We start from the raw sequence: 19,302 nt of genomic DNA on the forward strand, positions 1-19,302 counted from the left end.
TAGCATATTGACAATGAAAATAACACCCCCACCCCTCCTTTTGTTTTTTTGTTTTTTGTTTTTTTTTTTTTTTTTGGTGAGGGAGAGGTGATTAATTTTATTTATTTATTTTTAGAGGAGGTACTGGGGATTGAGCCCAGGACCTCATGCATGCTAAGCACACTCCACCACTTGAGCTGTACCCTCCCCTGAAAATAACCACTTTTGAAATAACTGTTAACTCTGCTTGCTTTAGTTTTATTGATACATTACTGTGTTCAATTAGCAGACAGTAAGACCTAGTTAACAAACAGATTTCTTCGGAATTAGTTCATTCTCTTACTACTTCTTCTGTAATAGGTCAGCCTAAAATAGTGATTTACATGATATTCTTATTAAACTATCATTCTTTTGCCTACTTCTATTTGATATCATCTTATACGGAAACATCTGGATAGTACAGAAATTGTTCTAATGAACAGCAATTTTGTATCTTTAAAAATGTGTAGGATTTCTGCTTATTTACTACCTCTCCCTGTAAGTGATTATATTGATACTTCTGATTTCCAGAAGGGCTTCTGGTGTATTCTTACTTCTCATATGTAAATCAGTCCTTGCCTTGGAGTCTGAAACAGATACTCTAGGAGAAGTCTGGTAGCTGAAGCATTGCTTTTAGCTTCAGTGCTTTCCTTCTAAATACTTGTACTGATACGTGAAAATAGAAGTGCCAAGAAGACCATTTAAAAAAAAACCTCACAACCTTTCTACCTGTAATTCAAGGAAGTTTGGCCAATTATTCTTAGTTTTGAGTACTATTAATTATTCATGCTTTTCATAGGTAATTGGTTTATAGAAGTCACATTCCCTTGACATGGTTTTATGGAATAATAATCAACTGATGAATCAAGTAAAGTGAGAGTTTTAATTTGTATCCTGGGATGTTATAATTTTAGATCCACCCAAGACCTACACCCAAGATGGTGTGTGTTTGACCGAATCAGGGATGACTCAGTTACAGAGCCTCACAGTGACAGTTCCAAGAAGAAAACGGTCAAAACCAAAGCTGAAATTGAAGATCATAAATCAGAATAGCGTGGCTGTCCTTCAGACCCCTCCAGATATCCAGTCAGAGCATTCAAGGGATGGTGAAATGGATGACAGTCGAGGTAATACTTACATATTTTCCATGGACTATGTTTGCAAAAGTTAGAGCATATTAAGTAGTTTTAAAAATATATGTGATTTATTTAAGAGTGAATTCTGCTGGCTTGGATAACCCCCCTGGTGTGCCTCTGTCCTTTCTAAGTGAGTAGTGTTCTTAGGTCCTGCCTTTTCAGGTTCTCTTCCTTTCACATACCCTCTTAGACCAGATGTGTGTTACACAAACTCCCCGGAGCACCATGTTTTTGAGGATCACAGATGGGAGAAGTCAGAGTTTGCTAGGTAGCTGCGTAAACCTCCTCAGGTGCTGCGAGCTTGATTTCTGTGGTTAAGTTAAAGTGTAACTCCATCCATGCATTCTGTAAAAGGAAGAGCCGTCATTCATCTTCAAGTATCAGCTCATATTCACAGATGTTCATTATAAACCATCTGTTTATAGACTTTTTTTGGTCAGAATACATATCAAGTTTCTTCTAGTTGAATTGAAATGAAAAAATAATTTTAGTGGCATTAGATTTAGTATGAGTTTTATTTTTGCTTATCTCTGAAGAAAATCACTATGGGCTTCCTTATTTTTAGGGTGGTTATTTCTCTTCAGCTGATTCAGAAATAAAATAATAATTACTTCTGTTTCATCACATTTTAACACTGAACAATATTTATTGAACTCCTGCTGTGTGTGTGCCAGATGTTGGAAGTCATATCAGTGAACAAAGCAGATATAATTCTCTGCTCATGGAACTTACAATTTAGTGTTTGGAGAAAAGACTATCAAAAATATAGAATGTAGTAATTAATAAAAATGTGTTTGGTGAGTGCTGTGGAAAAAATAGAGTGAGCGGGAATGCAGACAGCGGTGTGAGGGAGCAGAGGAGCCAAAAGCCGTATTTGAGCAGAGCCTTGAAAGTTGTGATCGAGCCGCTTGACCGTCTGAGGGAAGAGCATCGCAGACACAGGGAAGCCAGTGCGAAGGCGCTGGCTGGGAGGAGCACTCTGCTGCGATGTGAACGGACTTTTAAGCCCGACAGTTGCGGCACGCAGTTCTGTTAGGAGGCTGTTGCATTTGTCCAGGTGAGAGGTGATGTCTTAGAATGGGTCTGTCTCTTGTGTATTATCAACTAATCCTCGTTTCTTTTGTAGTAGTGTGCTTTCAGGTCTGTGTGGTTGGGAGAAAACCCTTCTGATTCTTACATAGAACCCATTTCCCAGTATCATTGAACAGTAGTTCATTTTGATGTTTTAAGTGACTTGGGGCTTGTGAAGAACTACTGTGTATGTCTAGGAGGAAGGAATTGATGAGATTACACCAGTGAAATACTTATTGAACACCCTATTACGCACCAAGCTGAGGGATGCGGCTGTTAATAAGAGTCTTGATACCTATTTTAAGGAGAATATAGTCTAGCAAGGAAATGGACGTTAAAAGAACAATTAAGATGAAGCATGATGATACCGTACAGGAGCATGTAACTGTGGAAGGTAACCTTGTCTGAATACCAGGATTCTCTAAGACAGTGACAGTTACAATGAACCTTGAAAGATGAGCAGTTGGAAAGTGGAGGTTGGAGAGGTAGTGGAAGAAAGAGCTTGATGTGTTTGAGGACCTGAGCATGCCTGGCAGTATTGGAGTGAGGTGAAGCAGGAGAGTTCACAAGAGACTATTATAATGGCCTTGCAATTTGAACTTCATTTTGAGACCACTGGAAAGACAAAGGATTCTTAGGCAGACAGTTGATGCATATTTATGGAAAGATCATTTAGGCCTCAATTTAAAGAACTGATTTGAGAGGAAGGTAAACTTGGAGTCAGGGAAGCTAGGTAGGAGAGGAGGGCATTGCAGTAAATCACAATCGGACCCAGATGGTAGTAAAAAGAAATAAAATGTTTTTGAGGGCTATTAAGGAGTTTTGATTATAAGAGAAAAGAAATTAGGAATTTCAAGGCTGTACCCCAGGATTCTGGCTTCTGCAGTGCACATTTCCTTGCTTTTAATGATGGTAGGTTAAACCCAGAAAAGGGAGAAGGTTTATCATAAGTTAGTAGTTCAATTTTGTACGTAGTTTTCAGTAACTAGGTAATATCCACTTACAGATATAGTTGGAGCTCAAGAGTTGTAGGCTAGAGAGACAGCCTTGGATTCCTGGACCTGAACACATAATTAAAGCAGGGAAATGATATGTTAAGTGCTGATTGATTTATAATTGTCTTTTTTGAGTGTTCTCTGTGTGTTTTCCTTTCTCTGATTCGTATACGTTTCATTTCCTGAGAACAACACATTAAGTAGCATGAGTTTTACAGCCATTTGGGGCCTTTTCCTTCTCTTTCTGTATTTTCCCTATCAGCGCGGATGCATGATTAGAACGGCTCAGCAGCCACTTTGCTTTGTATTGCCTATTATGTAGAAATTGTGTATTTGATAGTTTTTTCCAACTTTTGTCTGTATGTGTACTTTTTTCCAGAAGGGGAACTTATGGATTGTGATGGAAAATCAGAATCCAGTCCTGAACGGGAAGCTGTGGATGATGAAACCAAGGGAGCAGAAGGAACAGAGGGTGTCAAAAAGAGAAAAAGGAAACCATACAGACCAGGTCTGGTGCCTGAGCTAGACATTTTAGTATAATCAAAACTCAGTTAATTCAAGAAAAATTTAACATTGAGGGCTTCAGTGATAATGAAATAATCAGGATGAAATATGACTTCTTAACAACTCTCTAAACTAAAACTTGTATGTATAGATGAAAGAACTGAAGTGTTTGAATATGCTTTTTATGTGAAAAATTCACAATCACAATCAGTCATTTTAATGCTTATCCTGAATATTACCCATTTTATTTGATGCTTTGCTAGATGTGCTTTTATTTATACTTGGACTTTTAAAGCTGTTGTATTTTTCCTTGGTGTGTACTTTCATAATTCTTTTAATTTTTAGCATTCAGTTTCTAATAGTTTTGTTTCTTAAACTTATTTCTGTGTTTATGGGTTCTTACACCTCCTAAAATTCATAGTCAAAATACATAGTTAATAATGTGACTAATTAAAACTCTCTTCTTTTCTCTCCCTCTGGGAAGAGAGAGAGAAGCTTTCTTGCTTGCCAAATTTTATTTGCCTTACTGGGAAAAATTACTGAAATGGGCACAAGACAGGACTTATAGGCTTTCTTTAGGCAGTTTATTAATGTCTGTTTATCAATGAATGAGGTATTATATTGAGTCAGTTCAATCTTTATTCTGATTGCTTATATTTTATTGATAACAGTAGTCTAAATACCTTTTGATGTATAAGGAAAAAACTTTGTATTCTGCAAGACCTTGAAAGGTTACTTTTCTTACAGATGGGCCATGTATAGGGCCTATAGATTGTTATATGAAAATGATTTCATTTCTTCTCAATTCTGAGACTTATAAATGCACTTTCTTAGGCTCTGCCAAATTCCTTTTAGGAACTTACATTTAATGTTGGGTTTTCTTTTTTCTCCTCCCCCCCCCCTTTTTCTGCCTTAACTGGAGTCATCCATATAAGAGACCCATTTGAGGGGCCCATTAGGTCACAAAGTATATTGTTAGGCTCTGTATCCCGTGACAAGAGCTGTTTGTGTTACTATGTGTCAGGCACTATTCTCAGCTCTTCACATGAATTAATTTATTTAATGCTTATAACATGTATATGAGCAGGTGCTATACATTATCTGTATTTCCCCAGTGAGGGAACTGAAGCAATGAAAAGTGAAATAACTTGCCCACTATTGACTAGTAACCAGTGTTAAACTGGCCACAGATTCCGTGCTCCTGCTACAGAGCTGTCTGACTGTGGCTCATGTCTGAGGGTGTTATCTGGGAGTGACTAGACACATTACCCCCAAAGTCATGTTGATTTTACTTGGATTGTCTGGTTTAGTGTGTATCTTGTATCTGTTCTCCCTCAACTAATGCACGAATAGCTTGAATGGTGATAATGAGTTGCTGGCACTAAGTAAATTCCTGTAACGTTTGCTCTGACATTGCTTAGGAGAGGAAATAAATACATGCAGTCTTCTGTACTTGAATAAATTTTTAATCCTGTTTGTTAGTTACAAGCTAACAGTAGCTTTGACCTCTTTTACTTGCTTATTTCCAAACTCTTGTATTTTGCATTAAAACAAGATGATTGATTTAAAGTGGCCTATATTGAATTTGGGAAATGCCTCACTATTTAAGCAATACCACCCTACTTACTGTGGAAACACAGGGAGAAATTTGTTATTTATAGGATTATCTAATTTCTCTTTTGGGTAGGTATTGGTGGATTTATGGTGCGGCAGAGAAGTCGAACTGGACAAGGGAAAACCAAAAGATCTGTGATCAGAAAGGATTCCTCAGGCTCCGTTTCTGAGCAGTTAACTAGCAGAGATGATGGTATGGTGCTGATTCTGCTTGATTTAACCCCTTTGTCTTGATATTCCCTATTGAAAAGAGCTATCCTAAATAGTTGCTACAGTTACAGTTTTATTGTTTCTTGTTGATCAAAGGATTTGAGTGCCTGTATTGTTCATGCCTGCAGTAGAGAACTTAAGTTTGATAAAGAATTTATTTAAATCCAGTAGACTGTATTGCTTTGAGATTTTTTAGCAATTTTTTTCCTTTGTTAAATGTAAACAGTTTAGGGACTGAATCAGTTAGTTAAATTTGGTGCCTTGTGTTCGATCATAAAAGGGCTTTCTTTCCCTGCCTTAGCTACTTGGCATAAAATCAGAAATTTTGGGGTTGTTTAGTTGAAAATGACAGGGTACTCCAATAAATATTTTTAGTATGTCATCCTTACTTAGAGTTTCAAAGAAAGCTCAATCATTGCTTAAGCCATAGCTTAACTGGTTCTAATGAAGACTTTAGTCAGTAACAGAGTTCTTGCATTATTGTGTGATGGGTTTTGGCCTGTGAACTTCTAAAACATATTGCTGCACCTTTTTAAGAGCTAGTGCCATGGTGGTTTTAAAGAAGTTTCTAATAGGACTTAACAAGGCTATAATAAGCCCCAGTTAAGAAATGTGATATGTTCAATGAAACTTTCTCATGTTTTCCATCTCCGTCTTTGTTCTGTCCTCTAAATAATTTTAGTTTTATCATTTAGTTCAGTATTTTTTCTTCATCTGTGTCATCCAGTCATTTAATGTATATTTAATATGCGTTGTTTTCTTTTCTAAACTACCTTTTTGATATTTAAACACTTTGTAATTTCTTTTTACAGCTTATTCCTTTTTGTTTCAGTCATTTATTTCTTCATGTATCTAATTGATATAAAACATGAAGTTTCTAAAGCCTTTGCACACCTGATTCTACTGTGTATCTCCTGGCCCCGTCTCCTGGTGCCTCATTTCATTGTGTTTATTGTGTGAGACAGAGACATATATATTAAACAAAACAAAACAAACAAGTTTGTTTTTTAACTATGACAGCCCATATTCTTTAGAATATTCTCTTAACTTTTTCTTGAGGACCGAATTAAAGCCGGGTTCCTTCAGAGAGTATTCCCATTTGTTGCTGGCAGGAACGTTAGATGCTGCTACCCTAGGACTCCTTTAAGCTAAATTCTTAGCTTGAAGTTTTTTTGGTCCACCTACATTATATAAATTCAGACTTCTTATGCATCAGGGCTTATATGAGTTTGTAAACTCTCGGGGAAGATTTTAGTTTTTTTGCCTTTCTACACAGCACTGTATTCCGTGATGAGATGACAAGCAGTTTTTTTTGCTGTCGGTGGGGGGGGAGAGGGAAGCGGAGGTGAGTGATGCGTGGAGGACCAGGGGAACTGGGGGGGATGTGTGTGTATCTCATTAAACCAACCCTGGGTGTGGAGTCCTTCAGGGTCCCACCTGTATGCCAGGCGCCTCTGGTTAATCTCCACCCCAGGAAGCGGCTGTGGTCTTTGTCTTCTGTTCCCCATTGCTCATAAGGTTCTGAAAACTAGAGTTCAGGGTCACTAGATTTTAGCAAAATTTCACAGAGCTTTATTTGGTTCTTTGCTTATTTTTGTGGCTCCTGTTTTACCGTAATTTTTGGTCTTGGAGAATTATTTTCTGGCTAGATTACTAGTATATTTTTAAAAGTTGTTTCAAAAATGTTAATCCACTATATTTAGTGGTTTTTCAGAAGAGTCAGTCCACCTATGCAGTCTGGCAGTGAAAGGGCCTACATGCATTTTCAGAAGGAATGCGCCATTTGCCTTAAGAAGTACATGAGAGTATCATTTGGTTCCTCGCTTACCTGCTTTAAGTGGTGTACTTGTTTCTTTGCTAATTTCGTAGTCCACTGTTTTGGATTTTTGCATTCTCTGATTTTAAGATTGAGCATTCATAGCGTATTTATGAGCATATTCATAGATAGTCATATTTTATCAGCATGTGTATACTACAGATAACTAATTTGCAATAAACCCCTGAACTTGGGATTGCTGGATTGAAGGACACACAGTTTTAAAAAGCCTTTTGTTGGATATTCACAATAAACTCTACAAAAGGATTGTACCTGCTAGATTCCCATTAGTAGCGTATGAGTACCTATTTCTCCGTACTCATTAGAGTGTGTATTTCTTCTTTCAATCTTTAACAAAATACTGACTTTAAAAACGGAACAACCAAGTTTCTGCCTTGCGAGTAAGGAAATGCTAAGAAACAGTAGGAAACATGCTGATAGTGATATGAAATGAAAAGTTTTTATGGTATTTAAAACTTGCATTGAAATCTTTTTGTGGAAAATCATGTTTGTCAAGTCATTATGCTGTATACCTTAAAATTATGTTTTGTTGTATATTATATCTCAAAACTGAAAGAAAAGAAAAAACTTGTTTGTTCATTTGGCTCTGTGGAGCTGTGTGCTGTTGGTCAGCTGTGAAATTGCCGTTGGTGGGTTTACCTGAAAAGCTAAGAACCGTGTGTTTATGAGTGTGCCTGTTGTTTCAGGCTGGAGTGAGCAGCTGCCAGACACGCTAGTTGATGAATCTGTTTCTGTTACTGAAAACACTGAAAAAATAAAGAAGAGATACCGAAAAAGGAAAAATAAACTTGAAGAAATTTTCCCTGCTTATTTACAAGTAATATTTTACTTTATATTATGTATTTATTAATGAGAGAAATGTAAAGTGATGTTTTGAGTTTTGACAACCCATTTTGTTGTTTTTGTACGTGTTTTCTTTGTTTTGTTTTTAATTAGTGATCATAAATCCCATTTTTACCTTACAGGGGCCCCTAAAATTACATTGACCTTTTCTTGTGCTTTGATACCTTTCATGAAGTTCTTTTTTATCCCAGTTTTTCACTCCTAAATATTTCATAAGATAGACGAGGACTATTAGCGTTGAGAAAGCTCCTTCTTTCAAGGCAGTCACACTTATGTGCTCCCCTAACCCAAGTCTGGTGGACAGCTCCCTCTGCCAAGACAGGTTACAGTAATTGTGTTCACTGAGTGAAGATGGGTCTTTAAAATCGCGTCCTGGTTTTGAAACACCACTCTGCTACCAGACAGATGTGTGTTCTTGTTCTATTTAATATCTGTGTGCCTTGGTTTTCTCATTTATAAAACTGTGGTGATACCTGCTGCACAGAAAAGTTGAGAGATGAAGGATTATGTATATAAAGTGCTTAACTCTGTGCCTTACTTTTTTTTCTGTCTTTAATAAATGTTTAATTTTCCCCTTAATCCCATCAGATACCTCTTCATTACAGCTTTGTACCCTTAAAAAATACATGACAGCAATTTTATTGTTCAGGAAATAGACCCATTTACTGTTTGAATTATCTTCAGTTGCATCCTTTGTGGTGTTGTCTCCCGTTCCCTTCACCTCCTCCCTTAATAGTCCTTCCTGGGAGAACTGAGTAGATGACACACCCTCCTCCTCTTCCTGCTGATCCTTCTGTAAAGTGTAATCTGTATTTAGGAAGCTTTCTTTAGTTTTTGAATGAAAGTATGAAAACTGACCATTTCATACTTTGTCCAAAAAGCCTTTAAAAATAGTATATCTAATTTCCTGATTACTATTGTAATCTTAATCTTTTGAGCTGGATTGTTTCTTGTGGTGTGAAGGTGTAATTCCCCTGGTGTACATCAGTGATATATAGCTTTTTTTGATGTAAAGAAAGCTTTTGTAGTGGTTCTGTTTCTTGGACATCGTATGATTTTTCACCAAAAAATTGGGAATATATAGTGATAAAAACCCATTAGGAATTCCAATTTTTCTAGTTTTTCTTTATTAATCATAACACTGTCAAGATAAACTATAAATAATTGTATTACCTGCCTGGTGGAAATATTTACGTGGTCTACTCAGAGCTGGTGGTGCTGCATGGCCGTAGGAACCTCTGTAGTAGATCCAAAGTCTCCAGGTTCTGGGCATCACTGAATATCAAGTTAGAAACCATGTGGAGCCACACCCTTATGTTAACCGCATGAAATAAAAAGCTACCAAATTAATAAGAATGATACAGTGTTTGATAAATACCACTGAAGTCATCATGAGTCACATAAAGAAAAAACTTGCTAATGGTGGTCTCAGATTTATACTGAAGGCATTGAATAAATGATCTATGAAATTCTAAGATGCTTTCTTTTATTTAGCATTTTTCCTAATGATAAGAACATTCCTGGTATAAGAAACAAATTGCCTTCTGTCCAGTGATTTATCTTTGTGAATTTTCATATTTCTTTTTCATAGTGAAATAACTTGTTCATTAAAAAAATGTGAAAATTCCAAATCAAATATTCATCTCCTCTGCCGGACTTCACATACCTCCTCCTTTATCCCTTCTCAAAAGTGAACAGCTCACAGTTTATCCTTTCAGAACTTTCTAAATAATTTATTTTTGCATAGTCACAATAGTCTTGGTTTGTATTTTATGTTTTACTGGACATATCACTCAATTTTCTTTATTACTGTATTTTAAAGCTTTTCTTTGACAGCATGGTTCTACGTCCTTTTTTAAAAAATGTATTTTGTAGTCTGGGTGTTCATTTAGTCAAGCTTTTTGACAGACATTGAGGCTGTTATCACTTTCTGGTATTATTAAAAAAAATGCTGCAGTGAACCTTTTTTGTGTATGTATATTTAGCAATACTATATTAAATGTTGGTGGTTACTGCAGAATTGCCCTCTACCAAGGATTCCTTTTCCAGACAGACCACATCACAAAAAAAAATAGATTAGAGCAGAGTTTTTGCATTGAAGTAAGTGAAGGGTGTCCCCAGGGCTTCCCTGGGAAAGATCCTAGAGTTGTAAGGAGCCCAGCGTGACACAGTGATCCCTACAGTGGAGAAGGTAGATTGAAATGGAGGAAAGTTCAAACAAAAAGCCAAAAGCCTTTAATAGCAGTAGATTTTGTACATATAGTTTGTGGTTAAAATGACTATAAAAAACTCTTTCAGATTTACAGCGTGTGAAGTCTTTAATGTGGTAATCTGAATCAGTGCGAGATCACTAACTCTACATGGAGTGTATAAATACTAAAGCTGTAGATCAAACTCTGTGCTGCCCTCTGCACATAATCTGTAAATATCCGTGATATTCACGAAGCTTCAATTTTTCTTATAATATGAATTAAGGTGCCATAGTATTGTAAATCTATCATTTTTTAAATTTATTTGTAGTGTGATCTGGAATTGAATTATACTATAGTTGCTAGAAACACGTTTTGCAGAATTGTGTGGTTGTAGTTGCATAATTTTATTTGTTTATAGTAAAACTTTAAAAAATCTTTTAAAATAAGGAGAGTCTATATAAAAGTATTGACAGGGTATTTCTATGTTGTTTATATTGTTTATTTCTGTGTTCAACTTCCATATTGTTAAGTACTAAGCTTTTCTGTTATTTCTGCCTTCTTGTCAAAATGATTGCAGAATTATCTGTTGGCATTTTAGAATTTTATAAATAAGTCAGTCATTTTCATATGTGCTTATCTTTGTCTAGGAAGCTTTCTTTGGAAAAGATCTTCTAGATACAAGTAGACAAAACAAGCTAAGCTTAGATAATCTATCAGAAGATACAGCTCAACTTTCATATAAAACAAACATGAACACAAATTTCTTGGATGCTTCCTTAGATCCACTACTTAGTTCATCCTCAACTCCAGCAAAACCTGGAACTCACGGTATGTGCAATAAACCACAGATGTTTCCTTTATCACATGATATTCATCTTCCTTTTAATTAAACCTTTGAAATGATTTACTTAGGCCTCATATGCATTTTAAGAATCAACTTTTGAAGTGTAGCTTGCATTCAGCAAATGCAACTATTTTAAGTGAAACGGTCTATAAGATTTGGCAAGTAAATTTATCTGTGTAACTACCACCGAATCAACTCTGACGAATTGCAGAGGAAAGTGTTTGGTTTACAGTTTGCTGAGGGTAACGTAAGGGAGTGTAATTAGCCATAGTTGGTGAGTTATAAATATTAATAGTCTTGAACTTAAGGTAGATTTTTGTTAATTACATAGTCCAAAGAAATTCAAAAAAGGAAAAAAGAGTCCTGTAGTTGGGAACAGGCTGATAGACTGTGTTGATAAAGTGTGACACTGCTTTAGGTCAGTTTCTCACTACTGATGGGTTGGGCCAGTAAACCTCTGTTGGAGGAGGGAGGTGTCTGGTGCACTGCAGGTTACTTAGCAGCATCTCTGTCCTCATGACATCATGATGATCAAAAATGTGCCACATATCCCCTGCAAAACTGCCCTGTATTGAGAACCACTCCCGAGATACAGTGACTGTGGGACTACTTAGGATCAGAGGAAGGTATGAGAGCTTAGTGTTTGTAACGCAATGGTAACGTCAGCAAGGCTCTCACCGTTTAACTAGTTGGTGTCTAACAGCTGTCGTCACAGAATACCCCCCCTTGTATTTTTATCTTACTTTTAATTATAAGTTTAATGTACTTTTGACTAGCTTCCTTTTTGCCATTGAAGTACAGTGGTTACTCAATTTTATAAACTCAGTTTGGAAAATAATCTTAAGGCAGCCTTCCACTGAAAGATGACTTTTGATATATTAAGTAGTTATAGCATCATTCAATTGGCATTATCCTGGATTGAAATGCAGGCTTTTATTTTTTATTTTAACTTCTTGAAATAATTAGAAGCAAAAATACCCCCATCATATGCATGCATGTGGCTGTGCTTATAACAGAGAGGAAATTGAAGCATGGGACTAAAGGCCATGCTTTTTGTTTGTTTAATGTTAGCAATATTTTCACTTTAGTTCTGTTTTAAGTACTTACCTGCTCTCATCCACATCAGTATGCTGTTAAAATAAGGCATAGTGAAGGACTTGTCAGTCCTTCAAAGGGTATCTTGCTATGAAGAATGTCTTATAAAAATCTTGACTAGCCATTAAAGACTTATATAGAAGTTAATTGCACTTGAGTTTTTCTAAGGAAGAGAACTGAGGTTGTAGAGAAGACATTGTGACAGGAAAGACAATATATGCTATTTTTTTTTTTTTAATTTGAAGTTGTTTTTTCCACAAAACTGCTAAAGGAAGACTTTAATGATAAAGGAAAGACAAGAGGATGAAATAACACCGATTTCAAAACCTAGGTTAAATGTAATGTTCTGTGTAGCTGAACCACTCCTTTGCCTTTATAATGGGGAATTTTAAAGTAACAGCTGTTTTTTTTTTTAAACACATTTTATCCAGTGTAGTCCATTATATCAATTTTAGTGACTTATTGATAAGATGCAAAATCTCTTCTGGTAGGGGTAAACTTTTAGAACATGGTCTTAAAAAAATGTTGGTTATAATTTGATTAGTAGAATTCCATTGGTTTAAAACACACAAGTACACACACAAGGAATTACCCAGGATTTTAAAATTTCACCTGCACTGTTGTCTAGAGAGTACATTATTGAAATAATTTCATTTCATAAAAACTTTACAAATATTTGGACATGCAAAACTCAGGTTAGCTTTCAATTTGAAAAATTGTAGTATCTTTATGCATGTATAAATTCTGTTTGAGAAGTATATGTTTAATGGGACAGACTATTTGTGTTTCACAGCAATATTTGATCTAGAATCTAGAGTATGAATTTTATGTCCTCCTCTTCTCTCTTTTTTCTTAAGTAAAAATACGGTCAAAATGGATTAGAAATTTCAAATGGTCCTTAACTTCAATGACTAATATAATTACTAAAGGTTGTTTAAGTATCTTCCTACCTGATCAGACCAGAAAACCTTGGAGTTCTCCTTGACCCTTCAATATCTCACATTCCGCATCTAATACATCCGCAAATTTGTCGCTGTCTTCCAGTGATATCCCAGACCAACCACTGCTGCCACTGCAGTGCCAGCTAGCACCTCCTCCCAGCTAGCACCCTCCTCCCAGCTAGCACCCCCTCCCAGCTAGCACCCCCTTCCCAGCTAGCACCCCCTTCCCAGCTAGCACCCCCTTCCCAGCTAGCACCCCCTCCCAGCTAGCACCCCCTCCCAGCTAGCACCCCCTTCCCAGCTAGCACCCCTCCCAGCTAGCACCCCCTTCCCAGCTAGCACCCCCTTCCCAGCTAGCCTGCTGACTGACCCATCTGCAGTCCTGCCTGTACTCCTTACCCCTCTCTACCCATCTGTTCTGCACGTGGCAGATAGCAGTCACATCCTCTCCTAGGCGTCAACCCTCCAACGACTTCCGTTATCCGGTTGACCCTTGAACAGCAAATGCCCTCTTACATGAGGATTTTTTTCACTAAATGTGTACAGCATTCCTAAGCAGTCCATGGTTGGTTGACTCTGCAGACGTGGAAATGGGGATGGGGAGGGCTCACTGTAAGTTATATTCAGATTTTTGACCATGTAAGGCTTGATGCCCCTCTCCCCGATGTTGTTTATGTTATTGCCTTTATTGTAGGTTTTTATATTAAATTTTATTTTATTGTTAATATATGGCAGCCACAAAACCAAAACAGTATTCATTTTTAATGTTTTCTTATTCAAAAAGTTGACTGCCTTCTCTATGAAAAATTCCTTGGTTTAGAAGTAATAATCTTTTTATAATTCTGATACCTCCCTCAGCACCTGCTATACTCGTAAAAGTATTTAGTAAATGGTTAGATGAGTGAGAGCATTTTAGAACTTAATGGCTAGGAAAATAGACTCACTAAGTATTTTTACTCACTGTGCTCAGGTACAGCTGACGACCCCTTAGCTGATATTTCTGAAGTCTTAAACACAGATGAGGACATTCTTGGAATAATTTCAGATGACCTTGCAAAATCAGTTGATCATTCAGGTATATATGAATGCTATTTGCCTAGTGTCTGCTTTGTGATGTGAGAGGTTTATGTGTGTGAAACAAGCTTAGTCTTTTTCTCTGAAACTGAAAAAAAAAAAATTTTTTTTTTGGCATTGTCAAAGAACTCATCGTTTTATTTGATCTACCTTGGCCTTCCTGTTTAATAGAGAAATAGCAAGTTAGCAAGTTAGTTAATTTCCGTTGTCTTTCTAATTGCATCCAGTTGAAGGCTTGTTGCCTTGAGTCCTGCTGTATCTTATTTCTTCTTTTGTTTGCGTTGCCCCTCACTCCCGCTCATGTGGTAATCATCCATTTTATTTGGTTTGGGTCTTGTAGGTCTTGATTTATGCACTTTCCAGGTTGAGAGCTCACCTTTTCCATTTGGTAAGAAATTGAGCAATGGATGACGGCTGACTAGAAGTAGTCTTTTTTCCCCCCCATAGTGATTTCAGCTGAAGCAACCTGTAGGTGCATGTGTATTTGTTTTATAGTGCTAATTTGTCACTAATCCATACTTTGCTTTTCCCTCTGTGTGTGCGGCTAAAGCATGGTACAACTGTACTGTGCTTTGGATGACTTTCTCTGTAGTGTTCTTTTTTATTTTGAATGAATGAATGGTCTTATTTTTGTTAATATGTAACTTGTAATATTACCCAAGTGTTCTAGAGTTCAGATAAGAGCAGATGAAGTTTTACTTTTGGATAATATTGAGAAAGCATGATAAAGAAAGTAGATGGTAGACCATGTTTAAATGTGACTGTTGCCTAAAAACCAGTTTATATGAGATAAAGCCTGTTTTAAATATAATCTGTATCTCATTTGTGACTACAGAATATTTCAAAAATACGATCTGTAGTAGAGATTATTCACAAAAGGATAATTTTTACTAAGCATTAATTAACAATTTTATCTCTTTCCATTAATTTGTGTGAAATTTAATTGTTTCACAAACTGCATGTGATAGTTGGACCATGCATTTGAAATCAGTTTTCCAAGTTAAAGCAGTTACTTGTATGTTGAACATTGTGTATCGATTCTTGGAGATTCCTGTCTTAATAATATGATGCTTAGTTTTTCGTGTGGAAATTAGCAATTTAGAACCAGATGTGCTCTTTTGTTCCTCAGGAAATGTATTTGCTTTGATTAAAATATAACTTTAAGGGGCATCTAAGTTTACAAATACAGTGTGCCTGATTTTTACTGATTGACTATCCAGACTGATACAAGAATCCAGATTAATTCAGAATTACAGGCTTTTTGTTGCTGTATTTTAATCCTGTGTTGTGCATTAATGCAGGTGTGTAGTGTCAGGCACTTTGTGTGAGTATTCAGAACTCACGTTTTGTCACTGCGCCTTGCTCCTCTAGCGGGAATGGATATCGGTCCTGTCGCTGATGATCCTTCCTCGTTGCCCCAGCCGAGTGTCACTCAGAGTTCGCGACCATTGAGCGAGGAGCAGCTAGATGGAATCCTCAGTCCTGAACTAGACAGAATGGTCACAGATGGTAAAATGTTTTCTAAAAGACATGAGTAAATACGATTTTCAAAGATTTCTGCATGCTTACTTATAATTTAACTTCTATTCTGATCATTGCTATGTCAAATGCAATTTTGTTTGCGTATATTGAGATGGTAATTGTTAATGTTTCCATTTCTTTATTTTATCCTAGGAGCAATTCTTGGAAAGTTATATAAAATTCCAGGTATTTGTGTTCTGATTTTTTAGTTTATGAAAATGGCATTGCCTATGCTATGGCTCTAACAGTCTTTTGCTCTTGTGGTCATTACAATTTTCTCTCGTAGAGCTTGGAGGAAAGGATGTTGAGGACTTGTTTACCGCTGTGCTTAGTCCTGCAACCACGCAGCCAGCCCCATTACCACAGCCACCCCCTCCCCCTGCACCGCAGCTGCTGCCCTTACACAGCCAGGGTACGTCGCCTCTAGAAAAGTGTCGTAAGTATGGTTCTGCAGTGTGTTCACTAATGTGAATTCAGCCCCGTCCCTTAACAACAGTGTATACAAACTGACAGGAAAAGTCCTCTTTTGTAATGATGGAAAAATGCTCATCTCTGAACTTATCTCAGTTACACACCTGGTATCCTCTGGAAATCTATGATCCACTTTATGACCAGAATTCTTTTGCTCGCTTTATTGGCAGTGCCAGTATTAATAGTGCCTGCATTCTTCCCTTCCCCTGTCTCAGTCCTAGCTCACTGTCACTCAGTCTTTCCTGCAAAAATGTTTAGAGAACTGCTGCCTCTCCCCTGGCTGCCTTGGACTCATTCATCTGGTCTCAGTTTCACTGTCGCTCCTCAGTGATGAACAAATCACCACCTTAACAGCAGTCCCTGTGCTTTTCATCAGTAGCATGTGGTGCAAATATGAATGCCCGTTTGGGTAATTGTAGTTTTCCTTTTAGATTGCGAGCTCCTTGAAGGCTGGGGCCACATCTGTCTTCACCACTGTGTACTTTGCCACACGCAGAATATGTCCTCAGAACAGCCTTTCAGAGTAAACCATCAGCCTTTCTACCACTGTTGACTGTGACGTTCCTATTTCTGTGAAAATTAGCCTATTTTCTTTGGCTCATTTTCTTCTACCTGCTTGGTACTCATTATAAAATAAGTTGAAAGCTTTACTTTCTCCTTCTTTCTGGAGAGCTGCAATCTGATAGCTTAGAATCAAAGTTTGTGGGAGTAGGGAAGGAGATAGTGTGGCAGATTTGGCATTTTCCTGTAGGCAGGAGCTTGGAGTGGTCCTGTGGTGGTGCGTGTTGATAATTTGAGCATTGGGTCATTTCTGTGTATCCTGTTGTCGCTGCTTCACGATTCTGTATAGAGTTGAATAATGATGTTTTTATACACTCATACACTGTTTTCATTGTAAGTGCTGAAATGTGCAAATAATTTAATGTTATCTTTACTACCAATTTGGTGTATACATGAAAAATTCTATAATGCACATAATTAAAATATTTTAGTTTCATTTTATCCTCTAAACATAAATTTACCTTGATTTTTCCTAGACTAAACATAGGATTTACATTTGAATAAAACAGACTCCTCATAAGTGCTTCTTGCCTTAGTTATCCCTATATGCTTTCTTAATGATTAAGAACTATTCAGTATTTCTCTTAATATATAAGTGTTTCCTAAAACTAAAAGTATGTATTTTAGAAATCAAATCAGTTAAGGATGCATTTCTTAAGTTTTACAATCGTTTAAATCATTTCACTGTGCAGCCTCATTTTTGAAAAGGTTTTGAGGGGATTTTTTTGTTGTCTGTTTGTTTTGTTTTTTGGCTAGGTGCTTGTATGTAATACAGAAATGAGTAAGGCTGATTACCCACAAGAACTTAATAAGCCTAGTGTCATAGACATTCAGGTGTGCAACTGATTTGTATTACACTGGAGCATAATTCACATGGAGCCTTAAGAGTCACTACAATTTCAACGTTCATGTTTGAAAGAATAATAATTCTAATTTAAGGATAAAGCATGATCAGGTCACATATAGGGTGACACATAGATACTCAAGAATGGCAACTTTTAGCATTTTCCAGAGCAAAGGGAGAGGGGTAAGTAGAAAGTGTTTAAGAAGACAAAGCTAGAAGGTGCACACTGGGGATGGATGGTGTTAGGTAGCTCTGGAAGCTGTGCATTGGCAGTTGGCCTTTTTCCTCCAGGTCTGAGGTGACCTGACGGGTTACGTGTTTTGGCACAGTAGCTCTGATGTCAGTATAGGAAGTGAATTTAAGACATGAAGGGTTGTACTGACGCGTTGATTGCAGTTGGGACTGAGTGAAAATTTGGGTTCCATGTAAATATATCTCCAGTGTTAGTTGAAAAGAGGAGATGGATTTGAGAGGCAGTAATGTTAGAATAAGTAGGGTTGTGCTACTGAATGGATGCAAGCTGTGAGGACAAGGGGGGATGTAACGGAATTAGACTGTGTAAGTCAGGCTTGCGTAGAGGGTAACCAGTCATGCAGGAAACTAGAAACGGGGAACAAAGAAGACTCTGTGTGTGTGCGTGTGTGTGTGTGTTGTAGAGGATGGTGGAGGGCAGTAGTGGACATAAAATGTATTTACTGTTAAGCCATTTTCAGTTTGTTAGAAAAGGGAAACACACATTGTTGGGATTTACTGGTGATTGTAGTTGTTCAAGGCTATAGATGCAAATGTAGGAATCACCCGTGTAGTGGTACTAATTGAAGTTGTGGGAAGGGTGAGATTTCTTAAGAAAACAAACTGCCAGTAGAGTTTAGACACTTGAAGAAGTCTTTTTAATTCAATGTAATGAGTTATTTGCTTAACTCCACTGATTTATATTAGGCATGCAATTACATGCTCCTTTTCATCCCCTCTTTTAAGGGTTAGGGGAAAGTGAAAAAAAAAAAACCTGAGATTGAGATAGTGAGTGGGAGGTATAGGACCTTAGAAATGATGTTCATTAGACAGATTGTAAAGTGGGGTGAGTGCTTGAAAGACATTGTTTCATTGGATTATAAGATTGTTGTGCTCTTTTGCAGAACAGTTTAATGGGAGGGGTGAGAATGGGCCAGTGGCAGAGGGTGATGTGGTGACAGTTCTACAGAAGGTCAGAACGTGGAGAAGGGAAATTTCCAGAAGACTGACAAGAGTAACTTGGAATTACTTTAAGTGAAAGTTACATAAAGTGACTTCCATTCTTACCATGATTCATGCCATGAAGAAGATATGACCAGGTTGGGAAGATACAGTAGACTTGAGGTGGGAGTAGGGAGACCAGCTCCTAATTAAAATAGTAATATGGGAAAAATGCTTTACATTTTACTTGAATAAGTAATTTATTTAATTTCTCTGGGTCTTTTTGCATAAATGGGGCTACATATAATAACCCTTTTCACAGGGTTATTGTGAGGACCAGAGAGTTAATTCATGCATG

General features: G+C 37.1%; 1 protein-coding gene across 19 annotated transcripts in view; it reads left to right on the forward strand.

The window, feature by feature from the left end:
• KMT2C (lysine methyltransferase 2C) overlaps positions 1-19,302 on the forward strand; it is a 237,767-nt gene that overhangs the window by 170,376 nt on the left and 48,089 nt on the right. For 13 of the 19 annotated variants that reach the window (XR_004321207.1, XM_032483052.1, XM_032483051.1 and 10 more), the window contains 10 exons: positions 933-1,145; positions 3,600-3,728; positions 5,412-5,531; positions 8,072-8,202; positions 11,068-11,248; positions 14,271-14,375; positions 14,715-14,762; positions 15,746-15,883; positions 16,049-16,081; positions 16,182-16,331. Coding sequence is in view for 18 of the 19 variants with exons in the window: in XM_032483052.1 (XP_032338943.1) it covers positions 933-1,145; positions 3,600-3,728; positions 5,412-5,531; positions 8,072-8,202; positions 11,068-11,248; positions 14,271-14,375; positions 14,715-14,762; positions 15,746-15,883; positions 16,049-16,081; positions 16,182-16,331 (1,248 nt within the window). In the remaining variant the exon portion in view is untranslated. The remainder of the gene's footprint in view (positions 1-932; positions 1,146-3,599; positions 3,729-5,411; positions 5,532-8,071; positions 8,203-11,067; positions 11,249-14,270; positions 14,376-14,714; positions 14,763-15,745; positions 15,884-16,048; positions 16,082-16,181; positions 16,332-19,302) is intronic. The other 6 variants (XM_032483059.1, XM_032483069.1, XM_032483068.1 and 3 more) reach the window with 3 other exon arrangements.

This window comes from Camelus ferus, chromosome 7 (assembly GCF_009834535.1).
Source record: "Camelus ferus isolate YT-003-E chromosome 7, BCGSAC_Cfer_1.0, whole genome shotgun sequence".
NCBI lineage: Eukaryota > Metazoa > Chordata > Mammalia > Artiodactyla > Camelidae > Camelus > Camelus ferus.